This window comes from Chanodichthys erythropterus, chromosome 22 (assembly GCF_024489055.1).
Source record: "Chanodichthys erythropterus isolate Z2021 chromosome 22, ASM2448905v1, whole genome shotgun sequence".
Taxonomy (NCBI): domain Eukaryota; kingdom Metazoa; phylum Chordata; class Actinopteri; order Cypriniformes; family Xenocyprididae; genus Chanodichthys; species Chanodichthys erythropterus.
In genome coordinates, this window is record NC_090242.1 from 19,949,983 (window position 1) to 19,977,461 (window position 27,479).

Consider the following 27,479-nt stretch of genomic DNA (forward strand, 5'->3'; position numbering starts at 1 on the left):
CAAGGTTATATATATATATATATATATATACACACAGGTGCTGGTCATATAATTAGAATATCATCAAAAAGTTGATTTCACTAATTCCATTCAAACAGTGAAACTTGTATATTATATTCATTCATTACACAGACTGATATATTTCAAATGTTTATTTCTTTTAATTTTGATGATTATAACTGACAACTAAGGAAAATCCCAAATTCAGTATCTCAGAAAATTAGAATATTACTTAAGACCAATATAAAGAAAGGATTTTTAGAAATCTTGGCCAACTGAAAAGTATGAACATGAAAAGTATGAGCATGTACAGCACTCAACACTTAGTTGGGGCTCCTTTTGCCTGAATTACTGCAGCAATGCGGCGTGGCATGGAGTCGATCAGTCTGTGTCACTGCTCAGGTGTTATGAGAGCCCAGGTTGCTCTGATAGTGGCCTTCAGCTCTTCTGCATTGTTGGGTCTGGCATATCGCATCTTTCTCTTCACAATACCCCATAGATTTTCCAAAGGAAATGCAAAATTTACTTTCATCAGAGAAGATAACTTTGGACCACTCAGCAGCAGTCCAGTCCTTTATGTCTTTAGCTCAGGTGAGACGCTTCTGATGCTGTCTGTTGTTCAAGAGTGGCTTGACACAAGGAATGCAACAGCTGAAACCCATGTCTTGTATACGTCTGTGCGTAGTGGTTCTTGAAGCACTGACTTGAAGCACTCTTTGTGAATGGGTTTTGTTTCACAATCCTCTCCAGGGTGCGGTTATCCCTATTGCTTATATACTTTTTTCTACCACATCTTATCCTTCCCTTTGCCTCTCTATTAATGTGCTTGGACACAGAGCTCTGTGAACAGCCATCCTCTTTTGCAATGACCTTTTGTGTCTTGCCCTCCTTGTGCAAGGTGTCAATGGTCTTCTTTTGGACAACTGTCAAGTCAGCAGTCTTCCTCATGATTGTGTAGCCTACAGAACTAGACTGAGAGACCATTTAAAGGCCTTTGCATGTGTTTTTTGAGTTAATTAGCTGATTGTGTGGCACCAGGTGTCTTCAATATTTAACCTTTTCACAATATTCTAATTTTCTGAGATACTGAATTTGGGATTTTCCTTAGTTGTCAGTTATAATCATCAAAATTAAAAGAAATAAACATTTGAAATATATCAGTCTGTGTGTAATGAATGAATATAATATACAAGTTTCACTTTTTGAATTGAATTAGTGAAATAAAACTTTTTGATGATATTCTAATTATATGACCATCACCTGTGTATATATAGGTTTTATAAAATATAAAAAAAAAATCAACAATGTACCTAGAAAGAAATATTTTTAAAAATCTAAATCTGCATGAATGGGCATGATACTTTTGTGCATAATGCAAAGTACAGTCTTCTCATGCTTCTGGCATTGGCTTGAAAATTAAGGAAGATTTACTCTGACAGCAGGACTGATGTGGGTGTCATGAGAACCAGCAGAACTAATATGCCACTAGTTCATGTCCACCTACACTCCCAGTCCTCCCCCCAATCATGATGCTCCAGTTGTTGAAACACACACACCATCCTTCTCCTTCCCCCAACCCCATCTCTAGAGCTCCTATGAGCCGCTGTTCCAGAGAGAGGGCGCTGAATCCAAGCACAATGTGTTATTCATGCAGTCTTGTCATCCGCTGCTGCCTGGCATTCAGTAAACATCACTCCCTGGGCCGCTGACTGATTAGTGTTAGCTATGCGTGGATGCTGGGTTTCATGAACAGGCTGGGTTGACGTACGCTCTCCCAGAGAGCGTCTCTATGGGAGGGCAGTGCCTCTACAACACGCAGTTACCCTTAAATGGCTTCACACTATCTTGAGGAAGAGTAAGAGAAATGAGAAGGAGGTAAATCGATAAAAGGCCATTACACTTTTTGGCGGCATTTGTGGGGTCTAAAGAGGTATTGGAGGTCGGGGAATGGAGGGTTAATATCAGCACAGGTGATTGGTTCAGTTTGTGGTGGACCAACGCCTCCTCACACAGGGTCTAACGCTCAAGGACAGGCAGCGCTGAATGCATCGGCACCCCGTGTGGATCCTCCCAGCTGATGCCACAGCTATGCTATTACAGAGCCATCGATCGATGGCTGTATTTCTTTTCAAGACCGCGGGTCCTCCCAGCTCTTCAGCAGCAATGGCTGAAGCTTTTTTGCCTCTGAGAGTCTTGCTGACAGAGCCTCTGATATAATGGTACAACAGTGCAGACAAACAGGGAGCAAAAAGGAAGATGGCTATTGATTTCAGTAATAGTGCAAAGAGATGAAGCGAACGCTTAGCTGCCGTTGAACACATTATAGCCACTGGGTCAGCCAAGCACCTCTCTGCAGCCGCTAGCATGAAGATAATCACAGTTTTGTGTTACAGTTTCCGTATCAACCAATAATCCAATTCTCTCCACCTCACTGCTTGGTTAAATAAGCGCTCTTTCCAGGAATTACGAGCACTATTATGAACAGAGGATGAACCGGACATGTGCATAATCTGGGTAACTCCTCTACCGTTGCTTAAGAAATAAACATTGCTGTAATAAATCGTGACATTGCATACATATGTACATAGAAACTGCATGATTTAGCCAAGTAGAAATTGTTCCTGGATCAACGTTCTTTGTTGGTCCTGGAACAACATTCTTATCAAATAATCATAGGACAAACACATACCCTAGCCCTAGCTACCCTCAAAACTAAGTAGAAATCATTCATATGAATGCTTTTCAAGCACTAACCTTGGCCCCTAAGATCAAATTCTGATGACAAGATGACAGGAAGCTTGTTCCAGGAACATGTCCTCCTTGAATCATGCCAAGCACATAGGAGCAATATTACATTTCATTCACAATATCTTTCCACTGCACCAACTAGACAACCTCTAATTCTTAGTAACCAATATATTACAAAACATATAATTTTTTAATGACCAATAACAATTATTTTTGTGTGTGTGTTTAAACATATGCAAAACTGATTCTTAATTGCTCAATTTTATTGCTTTTAATTGCATAATATAAATAAGTAAACATTAGACTACAACAATGAAACATAACATGCATTATGAATATACTAATAATAATGTTGAATAATATTAAATATTATAATAGTAATAATGCCATTATGTTTATGCAACTGGTGGTGGAGGGCTTAAATGATAGATATATGCTTTCACTCATGCTGATTGGGTAGATATGTTGATTACTGATTGCTGACAGCTGGACGAAAAGACGTGATGATTAGTCAGATTATTTGAACGTTGCTCCTCCCGAATTTTGATGCATTTTGGTAGATCGGATCACAAGTGGACAGTGCTAAATAATGGTGTAAATGGGGTGTAAAACGTTTAAAGTTTTTAGAGCTTGTCTACTTTTGACCACTTCCAGAGGTATTCTAAAACGCATTCGACTGGATTGCTTTTGTAGAGGAAACGCTCATGTGGTTGAATGTGTTCGAACAGCCGCAAAAGACAGCTTACTCTCCAACTACTGACTTAATGCGTAAACATTATGGCAGTGGTTGGCAATAGGTGGCCCACGATAATATCTGACCCGCACCCGCAGCCAGATTATTTTGATAGCAGCTGGTTCTGAAATAAATCTTTGTCTCGTGGTGCCGTCTAATATTATCACCGTGTCGCAACTTTTTTCATGCCGCAACGCACCCCAACAGCTAAAGCCTCGTTTAAGCCTCGTTTACACTGCACGCGTCTACGGCACATTACGGCTGCGACGCGGCTACCAGAGCTGATCTGTGGCCACTCTAGTCAATGCTCATGTTTACACCAGCCGCGCTGCGGTTTGTTTTAAAAACGTCCCAGAAGCGGCTCGCCGCGCTGCTTCGCTAAAGATAGGAGCCTCGCCTATTTTTTCGGACGCTGTGTCCAAGACGCAGCTCAAGTACAAAATAAAGTAAAAATAATCACCCTGTGTAAAACCCCACTCCTATTTCACATCACTAGGAGGCCAGAAACTGACAAGAGATACAAAGTTGAAAAAACTTATATTTTTTTGTTCTTGTTGTCCATAACTGGCTTTAAGCCCCAGGTATACTTCACTTTGCGCCCGGACGCGTCTTGCGCGTGGTCACGTTCGCGCATCTTTCAAAGTATCCTAAACTATGGATGTGCGAGGAGGACCGAGTTCGACACAAATGCACACAAATTTTTTTCTATACTTTTACCAGACATCGCGTCATCAACTAGACATTCGCTGGGCAGAATCGGAGAAGAAAAACAGTGCCTCCACCATTGCAACATAGTTCAGGAGATACACCAAGAGAACAGGAATCAAAAACGATGGAGAAGGCATGCCATCTAGTGCCATCTAGTGGACTCTTCTGTCCTGCTTGTGCATGCGCTGTTGCACACGCACCGTTGAAATTTACGAAAATTATGTCATGCGGATGGTGCACGAACGCGGATGGCCGAAGAATACCCAGGGCTTAAACGAGGCTTGGTGTCTACTCTGAACTCAACAAGCCGACCATTGCAAAGCACTTGGACTATGTCAAAAACAGAACGGGGAATCCGTTCTCTGTCGGAAATGTGTTGTGTCGCGTGACTCGCGTTGCACCGCGTCACATCCAGTGTAGACAATATAACTGTTTAAAATGGGTTCTATTATCTTTTGATGCGTTTTTGAGTTATTTTTGTCCATTCCACATCTCCCATATATGTGTGTTTTTGAAAGTTGGTGAATGAAAATACTTGCCAGGTCACTACTCCGCTTTATTAATTTATCCAGTGTTTAACCTGGACACCGCCACACAAATGGCTTTCACAGAGTAACAGCTCAATACCACTTACAAAAGACACTGTAACAGTCTGCCACAGGCAATTCTAGTTGTATTTTTCATCAATTAATTTAAATTATCCTTTGACTATGTTCTGGCCCACCATCTAGTGGCGAAAATTTTTTTGGGGCTGATGCCAAACTTAATTGCTGACCCCTGCATTATGGGAAGTGCGCAAGACAGACAGTATTTAAAAATTTTGGATGAAGACCCAAGTTTGTTTTAAAGACGAAAAACGTACCAAGCACATGTTTTCTCACCATTCCTGATTTCTAACACACTCACCGTGTTCAGTTTGGTCTCGCGGCTGTCAGAGCAGAAACAAAACCTGCTGCTACCTATACATTTACCTGCCCGTAGACCCTCCCCTCGAAGAAATCAGGACAGAAGTGGTCGAAAGGAGACAAATGAGACTGATAAAACACCAGATGGAAACGGGTATGTCTCGTCAACTTGTAATCCGATTGACAAAAACGCATATTAATACCAGGTGGAAACAGCCGTATAGGAACTTAGATTAACTCCATCATCACTCTTTTCAATTAACACTTGCTAAAACCTCCACCACCTTTTAATAAATGTAAAAAAACAACACAACTTCGATGCAATTGCCATCTAACATTGCCTCTCTCATTTCCTCCATCTCTGGGAAGTGAAATGTGGAAGTAGATTCCATATGCCCTGCGTTGTGTAGGCCTGTAGGTGAGGGATAATGAATACATAGACAGCTTCAGATGAGTGTGATAAGGCAGCAGTGGTCATGTGCACAGTGGCGGTGGAGAGAGAGGGAGGGAGAGAGTGAGACGCTGGTAGTAATGAGGTAGCGTGTGGTGAGGACCATCGATCCCCATGGCTCATTGGCAGGGCACAGGTTTACCGAGGCCAGCCGCCACACACAAAAACACGATTCTGTCTGCATTTTAATCTCTCAGCAGTCACAAATCAACTCACATTTCTTTAAGACAACTGCACAAATTTTTCTATACCTCACCCTTTTTTCTTTTTTCCTTCTGTACTTGCACGTGTGCAACACGGTCCTGTGCTGCAGGGGGTTCTAGAGAAACATTTGCATCAACAGTAAATAAAGCAATAATACAGAGAAAGCTCAAATACTGCGCTACGGGGAACACTCTGTCAAACTGCAGAGTTTAAATGACTTTTCTCAAAGACTTTCTCATAATAAATTGTTTAGTTCACAGTGTTAAAGGATAAATTCCTTGTTTTGTGCTCAGATAAAAGGTCGGTGGTCTCAGATAAAGATCAGAAATGTCAAAATGCATTCTAAAGATCACAATCATGCTGAAATGAATAACTGAGCTAGTTTTGCTGGTTAAAGGGTTAGTTCACCCAAAAATGAAAATTCTTTCATTAATTACTCACCCTGGTGTCAATCCACATCCACATCCACAAATGAAAATTTAATGAAATCCAAGAGGTTTCTGTCCCTGATCTCTTTAGGAACTTTTTGAAGCGTCAAAGTGCTAGTTGCAAAGGCAGTCAATGGAGGGACAGAAATCAGATTTCATTAAAAATATCTTCATTTGTGTTCTGAAGATGAAAAAAGGTCTTACGGATGTGAAACGACACAAGGGTGAGTAATTAATGACAGAATTTTCATTTTTGGGTGAACTAACACTTTAATGCTTACAGCTACTCTTTAATGCTACAGGTTTCTTTCTCTGTTGTCGTATTTTCTTTTGACAATATGGGGCGGGACATTCAGCATCTAATTTGAAGATATTCAATAGTCTTTAGTTTGCATAACAGCGAAGCACATTACAGTTTACAGTTCTATGGACAAAAATAAATACCAGCCGATTATTTTGGAACCAACTGATGGGAAGAAAGTAAATTATATACAAGCAATCGCACAACCAATGATGCGAAGACACATAGTTGTACCATGATTTGCTATTTGCTACTAAAGGACGAGACATCAATATCTTTTGTCAAATTCTCTGGAAGAGAAAAACTGTACAATTGTACACTAGCATACAAATGGCCTCAAAGCTAGCATATATGAGATAAAAGTCTTTTGCACTGATATAAAAATTCAGATCACATATAAATTGATAACTATTTTCAAGTAATGGCCGATAACCAATAAATGGTCAATATTAAAATTAAGATATCCAATTAAAACTATTTTGTTGAAATACAAACACAACGCTAACAACAATCATTTTAAATGCAAAAATTTAATTTAGGCATCACAACATTATAATGTAAAGAATATTAAGGATATTAATTTTGAGATTTGCTAAACATTAATTATTAGTGTTTTTAAAGCTTAACTTTGAGCGTTAGATGACAACAAATGTAATGTAAAAAACAATATTGGGCATCCTAATATTGAGCAACAAAAGAACCACTAGCACACATTTCAGCATGTAAATTTGATGAGTCTTTCAAAAACGGTGCCTGATATGTGGCCTACAGCCTATGGAAAACACAAAGAAAAAGGAATTACCTTGTCCTGTAGGAGGTTTACAGAGGACACTGTTCAAACAGACTTGAAGGAAGACAAACAGCAGGCCAGGGATGCTCAGAGAACAGAGAAACCCATGAGCTCTGAAGTAAAGCCTGACACACACCGAAACTCAAGACTAAGGCCAAGAAGCTACCAAGAACCAAACAAAACAAATCCTGGACGGAAAAAAAGATTAGAAGAAGGGTTTGAAGTGAGATGCCTCGGACTTGGCAATTTGTTTGATTTTTTTTCCTTTTCTCTGAACAAACTCTCAGAGCACTAAGAGAAGACAGGGTGGCAAGAATGAAAGTGCTTTCAATAGTCAACAGAAAACAAGCTCAGCAGGGACTGAAATTTGCCTTCGAGAGGACTGAATGGCCAATTACAAAGAGCTTAAGTAAACTTGATTCAAAAGTTGTGAGGTATAGAATCAGAGAGGGAGGAAGAAAGACAAACACACGCATTATAAAGGAAGAAAGAGAGCGAGAGCAAGCGCACGCGCTGATGCATCCTAATGAGCCAGAACAGATTTCCTGCATTTTGAGGGTATCATGCACTGCCAAATCCTATTAGGGCATCTCCTCATTCAAAAAGTTGAAAGTGATGTGATTACATTGATCCCCTCCTGCTGTGTAACACAACAATCTGCTCTCCCAGCATTCCGAGAGAGCTCGAGACAAATGCGCTCCGTCAGAGGGCCAGACAACACAAGTGATTGGTGGCTGCTGTCTCGCTGTCTGCGGCCGTGATTGTTGTGTGAAATGCACTGGTGGGCCGAGCGGGCTCGAGCCGGGGGTGTCGAGCTCAGGCTGTAAGGGCATCCGGACTCATTTTCACAATGTTATTACATCATTCTCTGCCTTTGCCACTACTGTATGGCTGGGCTATGTTTACCGTAATGGGCTGAGACAGCACAGCTCTCAAATGCAACGGCTGATGGCGCTTATTTGGCCATCGAGTGGGGAACGGGGCCGCGGCGGCTGTCCTCTCTAATGAGGCCGAAGAGACAGCTGGCAGGCCAGAATTAGCCAGTGTCCGCGAAAGGGGAAAAAGCTAATTCTAATGGAGCATAAGCCTCCGATGGGACAGATTGGAGTCTCTTGCCTTTGTTATCGTATGCCATTGTTCCTGTCACGCCGATCTGTGTAGTTCCTCTACATTAGACAGGTAGAGAGAGGGGGAGAGGATCGCCACGCTTGGGGTGATTAAAGCTGACCGCTGACTCTGCTGCTGGCATAACGAAGTCTTGATTAAGTTTAACAAGGTGTGGTGATGGCAATGTCATTGTTATGGACAAGGGGAAAAGCCGCCGTGGGGTGTGTATGAGAACGCTGCACTGTAAGACGCAATTAAAACGGGTTGCAAAAGAAGGCAGGTTGATATAATTCAAGCTGCTATGCAAAAATGAATCAAAGTTAAAGTCAGGAGAAAGAAAGCTGAAATGCTAGCTAACGAGAGGGTGCATTCAGATTTCATCTGTGTGTGTGATAACAGAAAATAGACCAACCTTTTCACATCAAAATGAAATCATCTTCCTCATACAGCCATATTGAAAAGAAGCCGATGAAGAGCAGACGTGCAGCCAATCTCTAATCAAACATTATTTTTCTCCTTGCCTCAGCCTCTCGCTTTATTTAAAAAGATGAAACTGGCACAAATTTTTTTTAATCATTTGTGGTATAAAGACAGGACGCTAAGCACAAACTCCCTAAAATTTCAACAAAAATGCAGCAATGTATAAATAATATATATACTGCATATCATTGCTTGTGCATTTCAATAGTTCAGTGACTGAAAGTGTACATATCACACAGCAGCAGAGGCTTCGAATTCAGTAGGGACGCTAGGGACATCCAATACCCAGCAACTACGGAAACATTCCTAGCAAAAATTGATCAACTGTCACGATTAAATTGAAATGTGAAAAGGAATGAAAAGCGTCTACATTTAGATCTTCTCAGGTTGCATCAAATCTTTCTTTTTACATGTATTTTGTTCGTTTTCTTAGCAGCAATGAGCATTACAACCAATCACAGATGGGTCTGTTGAGTACATGAATGCAATGACCAAAGGTGTTTAAATTAGTCACTGTTGCAGAAGAAATCAGCTGAAAATGCTAGAGATCATCGTGTGCTCACTGAGATTCTGCACTCATGTTCTTGACTGATCTCACTGTAAACAGGTGCAGATATGATGTACTGTAAGAGATTTACTGTGCAGTGTTGTCAGCTTCACTGATTAAAGCGAGAGTTTTTGCAAGACTGACTAAAGTCATTGACAGTTTCAATGATGGGAAACGGTCTTTGCTCGCTTTCTGTACATAATTTATTCCCAATTTGAGTAGCCTTTTGTTTTTCAGGTTAAATAAGCACTGTTTTTTTAGCTTCTGTTCCTTCTGCAGTGCAAAGATTGCTACTTTGATCATTTTATTGGTAACAGCTGTATCTTATTATTCTGTTTTTTTTTTTAATTGATTAAAGTATTTGACATAAAAGATAATACAGAAACATTGAATATGGTAATTACGATAATTGTCCATATTAAAAAAAAATGGTAATCAATGCATAATTGTTTAGACATTCTACCATGAAGTACAGAAAGATAAGTTGTAATGTTGTTGGTTTACATTACATACATACTAGAATTGTGTACTTGTTACCTAAGGAACACACTAGGTGTGTTTGCATGAAGCATTGTAATCAGTTTAATAGTCCAATCTGAATGAAAATGCTCCATATAAACACCTCAATCGGAATACAAATGCCCAAACCGAATGAAATTGTCATAGTTTGTCATGAGATGGGTGGGATAAACCTTTCTATAAACCGAACAAAATTAAAATTCTGCCATGTAAACGTGTTAAACCGATTACTTTGCGTCTACGTCATCACGTCAAGAGGCCAAGGGTTGTCAAATTGCATAATGGTGGCGTAAAATCAAACTAGAGTAAAAGTGAAACAACACATTTATTAAATACACTGAAGGAACTTAGTGTAACATTACTATGGATCTTCATCCACATACTTCTGCTTTTCGGAGGAGGGAGGGGTAGTATTGAGGTGCTCCCTAGAGATGCACAGCCACCAAAAAGGTCAGATTCCTGCGCCCATCTTTTCCTCAGACCTTCCAGCAGTAATATGCTACAAATTCATGCTGTTGCTTGATTAAGAGCAACACTTCACATAAAAATAGCACGCATACGAAATAATGGAACTCCATGTTGACAGGAATAAAAGGTGGCAAACAGGACATACTAAGCTAATGTGTGCATGTCACAAAGTCATTCCGATTGAAAGCGTCGACACTTGTAAACACCATATCGGGTTAGATAACGTCTCATGTAAACAGCCCACCGAATTTTTCAAATTTTTCGGAATGATTTTAATCGGAATGACAAAAAAGTGTACATGTAAACGTGGCTACTGACATAAAAATCTCCCTTTATGAGTGTATTCTACATGTGGCTACTATATCTATAAATAAAGGCTTTAGACTGACTAAAAGGAGACTGAGACTCCCGTTCTACCTTAGAATGCCAACAGTTCATACTGTGTATATATATATATATATATATATATATATATATATATATATATACAGCTATGGAAAAAATTAAGAGACCACTCCAAGTTCAGAAATCAATGTTAAGTGGTCTATTATTTTTTTCCATAGCTGTATATATATATATATATATATATATATATATATATATATATATATATATATATATATATATATATATATATATATATATATATATATATATATATATATATATATATATATATATATATATATATATATATATATATATAAATAAACTTGCCTACAGTGGATAATAAATTCTGTACATAACACATCTACACATCTGTGCTTCCCCGCTCTTGAAAAGCACCAGCTGTGACTGCCCAGGCACTGTATAGCTTGACATAATCCTTATTATCTTCTAGTTAACCTTATTTGTTTGAGGCCACTCACAGTTTCCTCTAATTTTAAATGAAATACTTTTGGTTTTGACCCAATTGCCCATTTAAAAGCAAACTGTATGCTCAATTAACCAAATTAGGGCTAATTAAAGTGCTAATCATACTGTTGCTTCAGAAGACACATTAACATTTCCTGTGCGATGCATCTTATATTATGCCTGAAAGCAGCAATCATTTATATTATATGCAAACAATAACAATAAAAAGAAGACAAAAGAACAGCATTGCATGATTGGAATTGTTTAGAAAGAAAGACACAAGTTGATCAAGATTAAACTCACCATAGCCAATGGCACGATGCCACCAAGGTCATGTGGTGCCAGACGGATGAGGGTTTGGATCTCATCTGAGAGGGTCCGGGAGATGGGGTACTCAATCTGCCATGTCACTGAGCGACTTCCTAGAGGATCCAACAACCCGTTGACCTCCAGATCCACCTGTAAAACCTTCTGGAAACCGGCCTCCACCCTAACACAGAAAACAGAAACGGTGAAGAGTAATATCAAAATGTTTAAATGCAAGCTAAAAGCATATGCATTTAAAACTCATGGTTGTCTTGTGTTTATTTGTTGTTATGTGATTACTGGCCTGTGTATGCTGCCAACGGATGAAGGGGCAGTCAAGCCACCATTTATCGACCCTTTTGTTTTTGTACACCTGGTGTGTGTAGGGTGTAGGATGCAACGTATGTGGGAGTGAGAGTGTGGTGGTTTACTCTCATTATTTTAGTTCAACAAAAACACATCCCAGCAGCAACCGGGGGAAAAAAGACAGCAAAAAAGCAATTTACTTTTGGTCCGGTGCCACAGCATTTTCAGAAAAGATTTCCAAAGCAGAGCATAACATTGTCTCCACTGATTGCAATGCAAACAAAGCTGAAAAACAATGAATAAAACCAAAGCCATTTGATTTGCCCAGGCCTGGGTTTGATCAGCCTGGCTGCTCCGGCCTCACAGTACTTAGTTAAAACAAAAAGGCATATGAAAAATTCCTAATATCAAAATACAAATGTGGAATATGGAACTGCAATTGAATTCGCACCTGGTAGCATGACAGGAACAAAAAAATAAACTATATTCTTTTTCTCAGAATATTTTTTTTTCCCAGAACCAGAACAGTATGATACGATACAAGGTCCCTCTTCAAATAACTCACAAATCCATGTAAAAATTAAGGTCACCGTGCAATTCTCAATGCTGTCATTTCATTATTTTAGGGGAAAAAAATTATAATTTATGCTCTTTGGTTGACATTACACACAAATTTCAGAAAGAAAGACTTTTTCTCTAACACATTGTTCAGAGTTAACAAGGTTGCAGCTTTCCCCATGGAATTGGGCTACCTTTAAACAGTTCCCATGAGAGGTTTTTTGTCCTGGAGTGTGAAGTTTGACATATCGCACACATTAGATTTGAATGCCAGAATTTCTGACCAACCAACAGCCAATCTTCTGCAAATCAAAACAGGTAAGATGAATGCAACTTTTTATAGAAGCAGACAGGCCAACTGTGGTTATGATTTCAATGTAGTAAATGTATAGAATGTGAATCAAAAGTGACAGTAAAAATGTTTATAATGTTGCAAAAGTTACTTCAAATATATGCTGTTCTTTTGGACTTTTATTCATCAAAGAATCCTGAAAAATCACTGTTTGTACAAAAATATTAAGCAGCACAACCATTTTGAACATTGGTTTTATTAAAAAAAAATGTTCCTTGTGCACCAGCATATCAGCATAATAGAGTGATTTCTGAATGATCATGTGACACTGAAGATAGCTTTGCCATCACAGGAATAAATCACATTTCAAAATACTAAACAGATATTTTTAAATTATAATATTTCACAATATCACATTTTTACTGTATGTATTAAATAAATGGTAATCATAGAAGACTTATTTCAAAAACATAATAAACATATTACTTATTAGTTTTGATTGGTCTTTGCAATTCTGACTTGATGTGTCTGAATATGAGAATATCTCTTTTAGAGGTTATCCTTTTTTCATTAACAAAAAAATATCATAAATACAGTCTCCCTCAGCTGAAGCTTCAAGAAAACAAAACATCTTCCTCCTGTTACCAGCAGTTCTAATAAGATTCATTCCAAAAAGCACTGGATTCTCTGATTTCAATGTCATGGAAACAGAGACGGCAGGATATCTTTAATAAGCAAATCTGGATGATCATATCAGTTTTCACACGTTCTAATCTGTGACTTTACATAATAAAAGCGACCGCACACTGCCAGTTTCTACCAGATCACACATGGTGTAAGTTAATTTGATTTCTAGATTCCTTAAAGAGACATCTGTAAGGAGCAGAAAACTGAACTCAAGACTAGAAAAGGCTTTTGTAAAAGACTTAAAAGTCTTGTTATAAATCCTTAAAGGAATCATCAGGACTTTTTTCTTCTGTAGACCACAAAATGAGCTGTCAGAAAGGATTTTCATGTTGTTTTGCTTACAATGACAGTGTAAATGACAAAAATGCCTCCACATAACTTATATATGCACTATATTCAAAATCTTTTGAAGTCAGGCATTAGCTTTGTGTGAGGAACATAGAAAATATTGCTATTACTGTGATAAATAAATGATACCTATATTCATTCTTGGGAGGACTATTTCTTTTACAACTACAGATAAATATTAATGACTGACCCTCAATAAAGGTCTCAACAACTACAGCAAAAACAAAAGGACTTGCAATGCCATAAATGACGCTTACCAGCAGGCACTTGGTTAAGCACTTGTCATGGTCACACAAAAAGGCTACTTAAAGTAAGTGGCATTTTTTTTTTTGTGCTAATGTGGTGCTGGTAAATGAAGACGGGCAGCTAAAAGGCTTTGATGTCAAAGAGGCATTTTGTGAGAAACACAGCTGACAGCTTTGTTGCACTTAAAAATAAATGTATCCCCTTTGCAAACACTGGTTTCCATGACCTCAATGAATGCTCTGAAGAGCCCTGTTAGCTCAAAAACTGTAATGGGTCATTGTCAGTTTTCTCATTCAACGCCAAGTGAATCAAACCAGCACACGATTAACACTGCCATTACGACTCAAATGTAGGGTCAAGATCTGTCCAGTAGAGGGCGAAGTGCAGTATCTCTTCACCAAGGCGGAAACCTTTCCACATCATCAGAAGCTAATGCTGATTGATTAAAATCTTTTTGTTTGCAGATGGAATCTGGGAATTCCTCTGTATTTTTGCAGCTGATTTTGTGGGATAATTTGCTAAGTGGATTTAAAAATGTTGAGATGTGTTAAACCAAGCATACTGGTAGCAGATGTAGCCCAAATGTTCAAGAAAAAACATAAGGGGCGGGGAATTTTATGAATGACAGGCGTTCCTGCGGAAACTGCAGAACTTACGGTGGAATTTTGAGTGTATGACTTAGTTTAGAGTGCATTCTACCCGTTTATAGACTATACTGACTGAGTTTTCTGCTCTCGAAAGCTTACCTCGTCAATCTTACGCTATGCAGTAGAGGTTATAAGGGCAGCAAATATGAAAATCATCTCAGACATAGAGAGCGAAAAATGAAGCCTGAATATATATTTTCAAACCATAAAGAGTACTTTGTGAAAACAGGAATGTAAAGTGGAACACCTCAGTGACAGTTTCTCTGTGAAGTCTCGACAGGTTCTCAATTGCTCATCGCTAGGATGAATGGATTGTTATGTCAAAACATATTAAAATGCAGAGAAAGCTAGAGGAACTCTATTCGTCGAGATAGACTCACACGTAACCATCAGAGGGAGTAAAATTCTGCCAGAATGTATAGGTCTGATGACAAAGGGCTGGGCTACAGGAGGTGGAGAATTAATATTTAAAGTGGAGTAGGTGAAATCCCAATCTTTCAAAACAAGGTTCTTCAACTGAATTTCCTGAAACAGAAGCTCTTCAAAGAGACCGTGAGCCTCCCTCATTTTACACAACCATGTAAAAATAGCGTGAGAAAGAAAAAGAGAAGGAAAAAAGGGTAGAAAATGGAAATGGCTTTCATTGTGGAGACTCTAGGGTGGATATATTCATGCACAGTGGTGATCTGCTTAGCACTGACAACAATGATACATCAAACGAATAGAATCAATTTGACTACAAAGCCGCTGTGGTTGGCACCTCACGGCTCGGGGAAATAAAAGTCAAAGCCGGGGAAGTAATGGCAGTTGGCGCGTCAGCTTTGAGTAAAGCTGTGGTGGAATTTCATTTCACAGGTTGTAGAAGAGGCTGAGTGAAAGAGCCGCGCCGAAGGCGAGCCCTCGCCCTCCTGCTGGAGGATTTGCCAGCCGCCTCTTCCACTCCTTTCCCTCTCAAAGGCAACGCTGGGTACTCAGGACCCCCAACAGACTAAGCATGAAACTCAATCACAGTGCTGGCATGGGGGCGCTGACCTGCATCATGCTCACTAAAGTAGTTTATGGTCTAAAGACAGAGTTCACATGGTCAGAACAAAAGAGAGATGAATGAGAGAGAAAGGAAAGTATCAGCAAAGACTATAGAAAATAGTTAATATGAATCCTATATTTGTGTGCGGAGGGAAACCGTGGTGCATTTATTAAAGCTGCTAAAGCTGCTTTTAAAGGCAGCTACAAAAAAAAAAAGAAAAAAGTGAATCAGTTGCTAAGGCTTACAAGGTTTGTAGCATCAACTCTTATAAAGATATTCAAGAACTCTGCAATTGCAGGTAATTGAGATCTTTCCAAAAGATAGATCTATACAAAAGTAGTTGCAAGTGTAAAGAAGTGGTTACAAGCAAACAGAAGAGAGTAACATCAGTTGATGTGAGTTGCCGGTATGCAAAAATAATCCCTGCTTTTGGTCATAAAAGAATCATTGTTTTTAAACAAAACTCTTCAATGAACAAATCTATAAAGTAAAAAACAAAAAAGTGAACAGGGCTGTTTCCCAAAAGCATTGTAGGACTAGGTACGGTAGATTGTAGAAACCATTGACACAAATGGTCATAACTTAGGCTTGCAGTGCTTCTGGGAAATGCAACTCATATCTTTTAAATGAATGAATCCTTTAAGTAAACAAACCACTTAAAGGGATAGTTCACCCAAAAATGAAAATTTGATGTTTATCTGCTTACCCCCAGTGCATCCAAGATGTAGAGGACTTTTTTTCTTCAGTCGAACGCAAATTATGATTTTTAACTGCAACCGCTGCCGTCTGTCAGTCAAATAATAGCAGTGATTGGGAACTTGAACAATAAGAGTCGAAAAAAATTCCATAGACAAATCCAAATTAAACCCTGCAGCTCGTGACGGCACATTGATGTCCTAAGACACGAAACGATCGGTTTGTGTGAGAAACCGAACAGTATTTATATAATTATTTACCTCTAATACACCAATACACTAATAATGTTCGGTTTCTCGCACAAACCGATCGTTTCATGTCTTAGGACATTAATGTGTCGTCACGAGCTGCAGGGTTTAACTTTGATTTGTCTAAGCAAGTTTTATTTACTGTTATAGTTGAAGTTCCCATCTACTGCTATTATTTGACTGACAGACGGCAGCGGTTGCAGTTAAAAATCATAATTTTGCGTTCGACTGAAGAAAAAAAGTCACCTACATCTTGGATGCACTGGGGGTAAGCAGATAAACATCAAATTTTCATTTTTGGGTGAACTATCCCTTTAAGTAAAAAGATATTTTAATTGAACAGGTCTTTTAAGTGAACAAATCTTCTAAGTGAACAGGGCTGTGTTTCCCGAAAGCATCCAAAGCCTAGGCACAGTATATCATAGGAAAGAACCATTGACACCGTTGTCTTTACAATCAACTTCAAAACTCTTAAATGAACAAATCTATCAAGTAAAAAACAAAAAAGTGAACAGAGCTTTTGAGAGCGTAAAAGCATTGTAGGCCTAGGTACAGTAGAATGTAGAAACCATTGACACAAATGGTCTTAACTTAGGCTTGCAATGCTTCTGGGAAATGCAGCCCATGTCATTTAAATGAATCAATCTGTTAAGAGAATAAATCTTTTAAGCAAATTAATGTTTAAAATGAACAAATCTTCTTTTTCATCTCTTGTTACGATCATGACTGGGCTGATTTTTTTTACCTGCATTTAAAGACTGATTAGAACATGAAGAAATAGTATTTGAGTGCTTTATTGAAAACATCTTGGGTTACGTATGTAATCCTGGCGAAGTAAACGAGATGCTGCACCAGCAACCGATGCAGCGTTGATTTTTGTATAAAAGGGAATGTGTCATTATGCATGTAACCCTGGTTTCCTTAGAAGGGAATGAGATGCTGCGTCAGTTGAGTTCCCTATGGAAGGGAACCATAATTAAGTGAGAGGGACAAAATGACCCATAGCTCGTTGCTGTATAGGTGTACTGATGTGTGTGTGGAAGCAAGAGCATATAAGTGGGTGCACACTGGGTTTGTCAATAATAGATGACAAGTACCATAGCATTGTCTTTAGGACCTTAAGATGTCATCTTATTGTAATTCAGAAAAGCAATTCTCAACAAACATCACAAGAACAACAGAAAACTCCTCAAGTAGACAAGTGCAGACAGTTCACAAACCTCTACTTTATAGTGTTAAACTATTCTGTAGGAAAGTTAGGACATACAAAATTTATATACTTGCACCACAAAAAAGCTAAAAGTGATGGGAATCTAAGTGTGTAAGTTTCTTTTAGAATAAAAAAACAAATTAAACAAGAATATTGTTGGGTAATTTAAATGTGCAGTGTCTGCAAGTTTTCAAAAAACTCCATTCAGCAACCACTGAGGAGGCTGATAAATGATCTAATCGTGGTATAGACCTTAAAAAAAAGTTGCACAGTAAGATACAAAGTGGTTAAGAGATGAATTTTGGTTTGCTTTTTATTGTACAGAAGGTTCCAACTAGTGATGATCCAACAAATGAACAATGCTGAAATTAAATTAACTGCCATATCTGTCATAACATGACATCATAATCTTTTTCATTGATTTACATAAAATATAGTACAAAATTAAAAAGAAAAAACTAAAAGTGAACTTAGGCATCACATTATAACATGAGAAATGAATATTAATTTTGAGATTTGCTAAAGATTATATTTGAAAGTGTTTTTAAATTACTAGTGTTTTAAAGATCTTTAAGTTATCATTAGAAGATGGCAAAGGTAATCTAAATGTAAAAATCGTCAAAATGACCATGCACAATTAAATATCCAATATCAACCAATAGATTCTCAATAAACCACCTAAATCACCAATAACTTTTCATGTATAGGATCCTTGAAATCAGGGCTGCTTTAAATGTATATAATTTGTAAAAAGTTAGTTGACTCTTAATAAACATTGAAATTATTCATCAACTTTTGTATATGAATGATTTCATTTCTTTCACACTGCAGTTGCACATCCATATTGGTTGTCATAGTACCAACACTAACATGCAGTGGTTCAGTGTAATGGACTACTTGCAATGAGCCTCGTGACGCACATCCGGTTTGATATATTATGGCTCAGTTGTTTCCGGTTGTATCTATTTTCAATGTTGTTATCAATGTTATCATATAGCTAACTAAACGCCTCTTAAAATGAGAGTCCTCGAGATGATTTTAACTTCCAGACATATTCAGAGACAGAAGAAGAGATATTCTGATGATTACTGTGTACAGACCTTTCCAAACTCAATGGAACTTTAAGTTTTAATCCAAAATAAGCCGCGATTCTTTCCCCACAGTATCCAGTACTTCATAATTTGATTAATTATAACTATTATATGAAAGGTTACTGCTGTTTAATCGTCAGCTTGGTTTGTTTGTGCATGTCTTGTATGCTCTTCTGCTCATTTAATTTAATTTAAATGTACATTTAACAGGTATGAAATATGTTGACTAAGAGAAAAACAGCTGCTAATGAGAAGACAAGCACTTGAAGGCGGTAGGTTAGTGGGGAAATATATTTATTTATTATTCAGAATGCACATTTGGAAGTGAAATATATTAATAAACATTTCAGCAGGTTGAAGATAATTAATGTTAATGCAGAGAATATGATTAATTGTTTAAAAAACATTTGGCAGCCCTAAAACGTAGTAATAATCTGCGTTTTCATGAGAAGCTCTCTGTATTTAAGTAAGCTGAACGCTGACCGGAAACGCTCGAGCCGTAATAAGTAGAACATGGAAGTACTTGTGCAAGTACTTGTGCAAGTAGTTGTCCATTAGTTAGCAATGAAAGTTTTGCAGATTTTGAGTTCACAGTATTTAAATGTAAACACAAACTGATTTTCCAGTGAACTTTCTAGACCACTTGCTACGTGCTACTAAAAAAAAAACGTATTCGTACATGGTTTAGTAGTATTCTTTTACATACTAAGTACAGTAAATTAAACTTTAAAATTAAACTACAAAAAATATTTTTGCCTTTTCCTTACACAAATATGAATTTAGTAAAACCTTTCCCTTACACAAATATGAATTTAGTAAACCCAGTTTTTTTTTTATTCACTTTGGTACTATTTTCACAAGTCAGTGTTTCGGAGCGCCAAAATCACATGATTTCAGTAAACGAGGCTTTGTTACATCATAATTGTTTTGAAACTTCAATAGTTCATGTAACTTTGGCAGTTTGATTCATGCTTCGAACTACTGATTTGAAACAAATGATTCATTAAGCTTCGAAGCTTCATGAAGCACTGTTTTGAAATCACCCATCACTATATTGTGGAATAAATTTGCTATTTTGTTATTTCTGGCACACAAAAAGTACTCTTGTCACTTTATAATAGTAAAGTTGAACCACTGTAGTCACATGAACTGTTTTAAATATGTTTTTAGTAGCTTTCTGGGCATTGAAAAAGGGAGTGTTATTGCTGGCAATGCAACATTACTGAGCCATCGGATTTGATCAAAAATATCTTAATTTGTGATCTGAAGATGATCTTACTGGTCACTTATGTCTTAGGGGTGCAGAAAGACATCACATGAAGGTGAGTAATTAATGAATTAATTTTCTTTTTTGGGTGAACTAACCCTTTCATAATTTTTTTTTAAGTTTTAAACTTAAATTCTTTACTTAAATTTAAATAAGTTAAATTCAATTTACGGGATATACTACATCTAAGATTAATGCATTTGATTAGGATAATGATATAACTATTTAAAATATTACATAATGTGATAGATGTTGGTAAATTACTGACCTTTAGTTTTTATTTTCACATGTGAATGGAACACTTTCATGTTTTCTGGACAATATACACAAAATATTTCAATATATACTAAATATCTGGATTTATAATTGCTGTCGTCTTATATCTTTATATTCGATCTTTCTTATGCTAATATTCAGCTGTTTAAATGTACTTAGCATATGGTGAAATTTGCTAAAATGCAGTGTCATTATGTTATCGTGTTTGCAGGGGCTTTAACATAACTCCAACTAATGGCGCCCTTGGTAACTGCGTAGTTGGCCTATGCCTTGAATAGGCCCTGCTTGAAATTATGGATGAGCAGCATCTAATGCAAAATACCACAAACAAGTGGCAGAAAAAAACAGACAACCTCGACTGTCTGTGACCCACAATCTCATGAACCTTGAGGGAGTGATGTAATATTCATTGCACTCTGCAAGTTGATTTGCTAGGTGTTGCTTCCGCAGGAACGCAAGGGGTTTAAGAAGAATGTGAAGCTGTTGGACCGGATGGAAGCTGAGGAAAATGGCTGCCCTTGGGTCAGACATCCAGCTGGGAACATCATTTAAATCCATTAGCCAGATATCATCAGACTTACCCACTCACTTAGTAGCTACGTTATCACCGCAGCAGACATGTAGTGGAATAGGAAGCACAGAGTGAAATGGATGCCCAAGACGGCAGTACTTCACACTGAATTACCTGAAATAAGCCTGGGTAGATGGGCGGCTCACAAAGCCTTCTCACCAAGCAGTATCATGTGTGCCAGGCTCAACTTTGAAGTACAAATAATCATATATGTGCTAGATTTAGCTGGGTTTAGGAGAGTTCTGCTCAAAAAATTGAGATTAATGAATGGTGGCTAAACTACCTAAAGAAATCATGAAACTTTTGGAGAATGGAGTCCGTTAGTGTTTATGTACAGGTACATGAACTACTCTCTACTCCCTTATTGATTAATACAAAAACTGAAGCCATTCAACAAACATATGCTGCCTCATAGGCATAGTAGCATATGTGACCCTGGAAAACACAATAACCGAAAACACTGCCAAATGAGGAATCATTTTCATTATGCTACAGTGATGAATCAGAGCAGTCATTATAGCCACTAATTCATGCTCTGCATAAGCCAATATAATTAAGTGTTCAAAAATGCAATCACATGGGATCCGTGTAAGTGCTAAGCACACATGCACAAAGCATGCTAATGTCTACATACTCGTGAGAGTCACGCTAGCACTCTGGTTCCTACGCAGCACTTTGTTTGATTTAACTTGATTAACTTCCTTGCCATATGTTTCCTATTATTTTTCACCATTAAGGTCCATCGCTCTCCTTCCAGTCATGAAACATGAAATCATTCGGTTCTTTCAGAATGTGGGATGAATCCAAATTATCTGAGTTCTGTTTTCTGACTGATGAACTTCCCATCTCTCATACTCTGTGCGGACAAGATGTCAATCCATAATTGGAAGCTCTCAAGCGTAACATACTCAGACTAATTAAAAGAACCAGAGCTAAATGACAAAACACGCCATACTACGCAGTCTCCGAACAGGTTGTCCTTGATACAACTCATTACAAAGGGTCATGCACACATACAAACACTCAGACTCCTGGATCCTTTGCTGCATATGCACACATTGATATTATTACTTTTGTTGGGTGTTTAGGAACCACTGGCCTGGTCAATGTTTGCAGTCTCAAAAAAAAATTGGTGTTTCATTGTTCCCAATTACATCTCTTTTAAAGGCTATGCAAAAGCATCCATTTAGTGACTACAGTATTTCAATCTAAGGGGGTCAAGGTTTGAGCCGGATGGTAGATGCCGCAACTACATTTTGTGATTTTACTATTTAGAATATAATTTAGAATTTAGCCACATACTTTAATTACATTCAGCAAGGTTACATTAAATTGATAAAAAGTGACAGTAAAGACCTTTTAAAATGTAACAAAAGATTTATATTTCAAATAAATGTTCTTTTGAACATTCATTCAAGAACCATTCAAGATTTTTTCAAAAATATCAAATACATTCAGCTCTGGTGAGCATAAAGAACATTTGTTAAAAACATAATTTTACTGACCGCAAACTTTTGAACAGTACTGTATAACTTAAAAATTCATTTTAATATATTGTTTATTAAATACATTGTTGTTCACACAGAAAAAGGTTAAGTTATTAAACTTATAAAAATGAGAGTTTTGCATTCTGTTGTGTTCAACTGCACTACATCCAGCTGTTTTTGAATGCAAGAATGTATCTTGTATAAATACTTTCCTTACTCATTCTACACTGCCTGATGTCTATAAATGTGGTTTGGCATGTTGCCTGTTAGAAGGTGGTACTTCATGCTTGAATTACTCAAATGGAAAATATCTTATGACAGAATTTAAGTACAGGTCAAGAGTCATGCTTAATTGCATCACCTCCCTAAAAAAAATATTTTCTTTTACATTTATAACATTTAGAAAGTTCATATGTTTGAAACATTTTGAATTAAATATTTTTTTTGTATTATATTTAATATTTAAGTGTACAACCACATACCAATTTGCCTTGTATGTTGAACACTTCCCAAGCAGTGGGTGCGACCTTCCTTGATTCATCAGCTGTTGGGGGAAAAAATGTTGTGTTTTGACCTACTGCATGGAGCAACCCCCCCTCCCTCCCCCTATTAAGATTGGGACTGTTTCTCCCCTGATTAATGTGCTCATGCAAAGTCAAATATAATTTGGGGATGTGTCTTTTTACATATGCAGATTTCTGCAGCACAGCCACAGCGCAACACCGTATTCATAAGTTCATTAGGAATGTGTTCTTGGCAGCACGGCTTGTACAATTTAACCCAAATTGATGGATTGTTCTCCGGGTGTGCTAATAGTGGCCAGAGGCATTGTTATGGAACGCAACACCGGTGCTTACGGGGCTGGAGGGTGTGTTCCTTTTTTCTCCCCTGAGAGGAAACAGACAGTCAATAGAAGATCCAGAATGAGCAACAGCACGACCAGCACAGAGAGAAAGACAATTTAATATATTACAGGGTGCATGTTTTATTACAGGAAATTGCAGGCTGGCGATGAGGAACACACAAGGCCATGTTTATTTTAAGAGCTGCGCAGAATAGAACATCAAAAAACTTTCCCATATTTCAGTGCAAACATCATTACTATAATAGCATACAACATCTTTTTCAAGCCACCCTTAAATCAGAATATGCATGTGTGGAGATATTTGCATAAACACACACCCACGACTTTGTCTTTGAGGCATCGTGTCCTCCCTGTTTTAAGGGAAGAGCCCTGCTCTCATTTACACAAATCCACCAACACTGACATTCAATCAATGACAGGGCTTATGGTACAAGGCCACGGGACAGTAAATTAGGCTTAAATCAAACAGTCCAAAGTGCAATTCAGGCCAAGTCACAACTTCTCCACCCTGCAGATGAAGGAATTTTAATCACCAGTTAGAACATCAGTAAAAAATTTAACTGTCAGAGCAATATCCTGACAAGACATGTTTGATTGGAACGCAGCCATAATCTCAGCAATCAAGAGCACACAATCTCAGTATGAGTGCAGTAACAAAATTCAGGCAAAAAGTCACACGAGAACATGGCTGTGATTGGTTGATTACAGGATAATGCCTGTGTTGGAAACCAATCTGTAAATCTGCATTAAACAAGGGCGTTCTATAATACAGAAAGAATCTGAAACGGTCAAAGCAGATGGCCTAATTACAGCGCTAACAACTCAACCACTCAGAAGTAATCACTTTTAGTCACATCCAAATCTGAAATTGAAATGACTGGAAATGATCAGTAATATTCAATAATTAATTAATAATTATTGGTAATGCTTTAGAATACTGTTCTGTCATTCATGAATAACTATACATACAGGAACAAATGAGTAACGGAATTTTAAAGGGTTAGTTCACTCAAAAATGAAATTTCTGTCATTAATTACTCAACCTTATGTTGTTTCAAACATGTGAGACCTTCGTCAAAATACTCAATGTGGCTACAGTGGTTCAAGCTTAATGTTATGAAGCGACGAGAATGCTTTTTGTGTGCAAAAACAAAACAAAAATAATGACTTTATTCAACAATTCCTCTTCCCTGTCAAGTCACTGAACACAGTGCAGAGCTTCCGACTTTACGTATAGACGCCGGTTCGGTATTGTCCCGTGCTGTTCATGTGAGCAGCACGACGCACGCATGTCATGCTGACGCAGGAGTCAGCCAATACTGAGTCTGTTTTCTGGACTGCGTTCACTGCGTTAACTGTGTAGAAGACTAACGGAAGAGGAAAATTGTTGAAAAGTCGTTATTTTTGTTTTGTTTTTGCGCACAAAAAGTATTCTCATCGTTTCATAATATTGAGGTTGAACCACTGTAGTCACATGAACTGTTTTAACAATGTCTTTACTACTTCTCTGGACCTCAAATGTGGTAATTTCGTTGCTTTCTATCGAGATAAAAAACCTCTCGGATTTCATCAAAAATATCTTAATTTGTGTTCCGAAGATTAGCGAAGGTCTTGCGGGTTTGGAAAAACAAGGGTGAGTAATTAATGAAAGAAATTTCATTTTAGGGTGAAATAAACCTTTAACATGCTGTTAACACTAATAATGAGTCATATATTCCTTCAGAAGGAATTCTACTAATACCTACTTATTTGGAGCAGAATTCTGAAGTGAAAAGCAAGATAACTCTCTAGTAATGACTGAAGTCACTGTAAGCTTTTGAGGTTTTTGTAAGGGTTTGGATAGTAATTCCTTCTGGTGGCTTTTGTAACACTCGAGTCATTACTACTGGGTTACTATGATCTTCACTTTAGAGTACTGTCTCAAATAATTAGTAATTCCTTTAGAAGGATGTTGTAACATTTGAGTCATTACTATCCAGAACCTTGATGACTGATCTTTGCTTTAGAATAAATTCTACATTATGCAATATTCACATTAATTATGAACCTGTATATAGCAGTTCTTAGTAGTCCTCTAGGAGGTATGAAAAAATATTATTTATTGATTATATAGCTAATAGTTTACTACAGTACCTAATTCAACTGAGCGCTATTACTTGCTAATTCATTAATCAGTGTTTCTTGTTAATAGTAGTTACTAGAATGTTCATATTGTGTTACACATTTGTTCCTTTGTAGTTATTCATTAATGACAGAACAGTATTCTGAAGTGTAACCTAATTTATATGTTTATTACTGCATTATCATCGGAGCTGTACATTATTCAAAACTAAATTCATAATGTCTTTTTTAATTAATTTCCATAATTTTTAAAATTTGAACTGAGAACAGGATGCAGAATTACAATTAAAATCTGAATGTAAGGAAGCTGAATAAAAATTATTTAATATTCAAAGAAATTAATAAAGCAGATATTTAACAGAACAATAGAATTATAGACAGAACAATATGACAGGACACAACAAACAGATAGTTCTTCAGTTCTGAATTGGAAGAACACTGTTTATTTTAGTTATTTACATTTATGAAGCAATGTCAATAAAGTATTAAAATGATTTGATGTGACCAAGATAACTTCTGATATAAATATTGTAGTATTTGCTGCATCTCATAGTCCCAAGTGTGAGATAAATTATGTTTCTTAAGCCTTTTAACTCACTGAAAATCTGTGAAAGTGTGTAAACACAGAAATTTAGATAGGGAACATTGCATATACATTTTAGAAGTTCAACACACGTCATTTGTCAAGGCTAGCTCTAATTCATCTGTAGGCGACATATTTTTCATCTCTGAACATTCCTACACACAAAAAACTAATTACCAATATAAATTTACACATTAATTCTCTGTAATCTGGCTTCTGCCCTTGCCTTCTGTAATCATCCTTGCGTTATTTATACCCATACCTACACGCACACTAATGCTGAAATGACAAGCACTCATCCTCGATAAAAAGGGGGATTTGTAAAGCATGGCAACACGCACGCAATCATTGGATGGATTTAAAGCATCGATCACGCGTTATTTAATTTGTGTGAGTGGCGTATGAATCTTAAATGCCTTGTGTGGCCTTGAGCAGTTATGTAATCATAAACGAGCCATAACGGTTGCCGGGCACCGTTGGCTTTGGAATAAATTAAAAATGGGGGTAAAATGTATTTACAGGCTCTGTCATCATTAATGAAAAACAGAAAATGGCCCTCCCACCCCTTAATATAATGGAACGGTCTAAATCGCTTACTATGATTTATATTGGCTCCTCTGCCCAGCCCCAACCTCTACAAACCACAAACGCTACGGGGGATAACGCAGATTTCTACGGTATCCTCTCCCTCTCTCCATAGGGATACTGGCCACATCTGAAATCTCCTTTCCATCCTTGTTCCTAAACCAGCTCTCTCACTCCAGAGCGTGTGCCCCTCTCTAGCTTTATCGGGCAAAGAAACACCAGGGTTGGTAGCAGCTCTGCCAGCCGAGAGCCTGGAGACAGTAAAGAGGGTTGTCAGTGAGGCCGGGCTGGACTCATGTGATAAGACGTAGTGTACAAATCCAGGGTGGCAATTTAATCCGAAACCATCCTGCAGCACTTCATATCAGTAACACCAACTACTGTAGAAGTGCCGCGGTCTCTGTATTCTATCATAAACACAGATACACAGCAAGACTCCATTGGGAGAAAAATAAGAGCCGTCTGTTCTTAAAGGGCATTCAACTTTTGACATACTCAGAGGACTTGGGGCTGCAGGAATTCAATGTCAACAGTGATGATCCTTCTTTAATAAAGAACTTTACCATCATAGTGAAACAATAACAACACACAGTGGCAATTTGGGAAATAAAGTATCATACTGAGATAAAGGAGATAAAGGTTTGAATCTTACCAGCATCTAGTCCAAAAACAATTGGTCAAGGTTTGGCTGGTGATGTTGTAACTGCACCATTTGGCTGCTAAAAGCATCTTTATAACGTATTCATGCTTATAACATATAAATAATAATATTTATATGTAATGAATTACTCCCCAATCTTTTGAACGGTAGTGTATAA

At 37.6% G+C, this 27,479-nt stretch overlaps 1 protein-coding gene across 1 annotated transcript in view; it reads right to left on the bottom strand.

The window, feature by feature from the left end:
* Window positions 1-27,479, bottom strand: part of si:dkey-112m2.1 (transmembrane protein 132C) — a 182,401-nt gene that overhangs the window by 23,426 nt on the left and 131,496 nt on the right. The window contains 1 exon segment of the mRNA XM_067375380.1: window positions 11,548-11,734. Coding sequence (XP_067231481.1) covers window positions 11,548-11,734 — 187 coding nt within the window.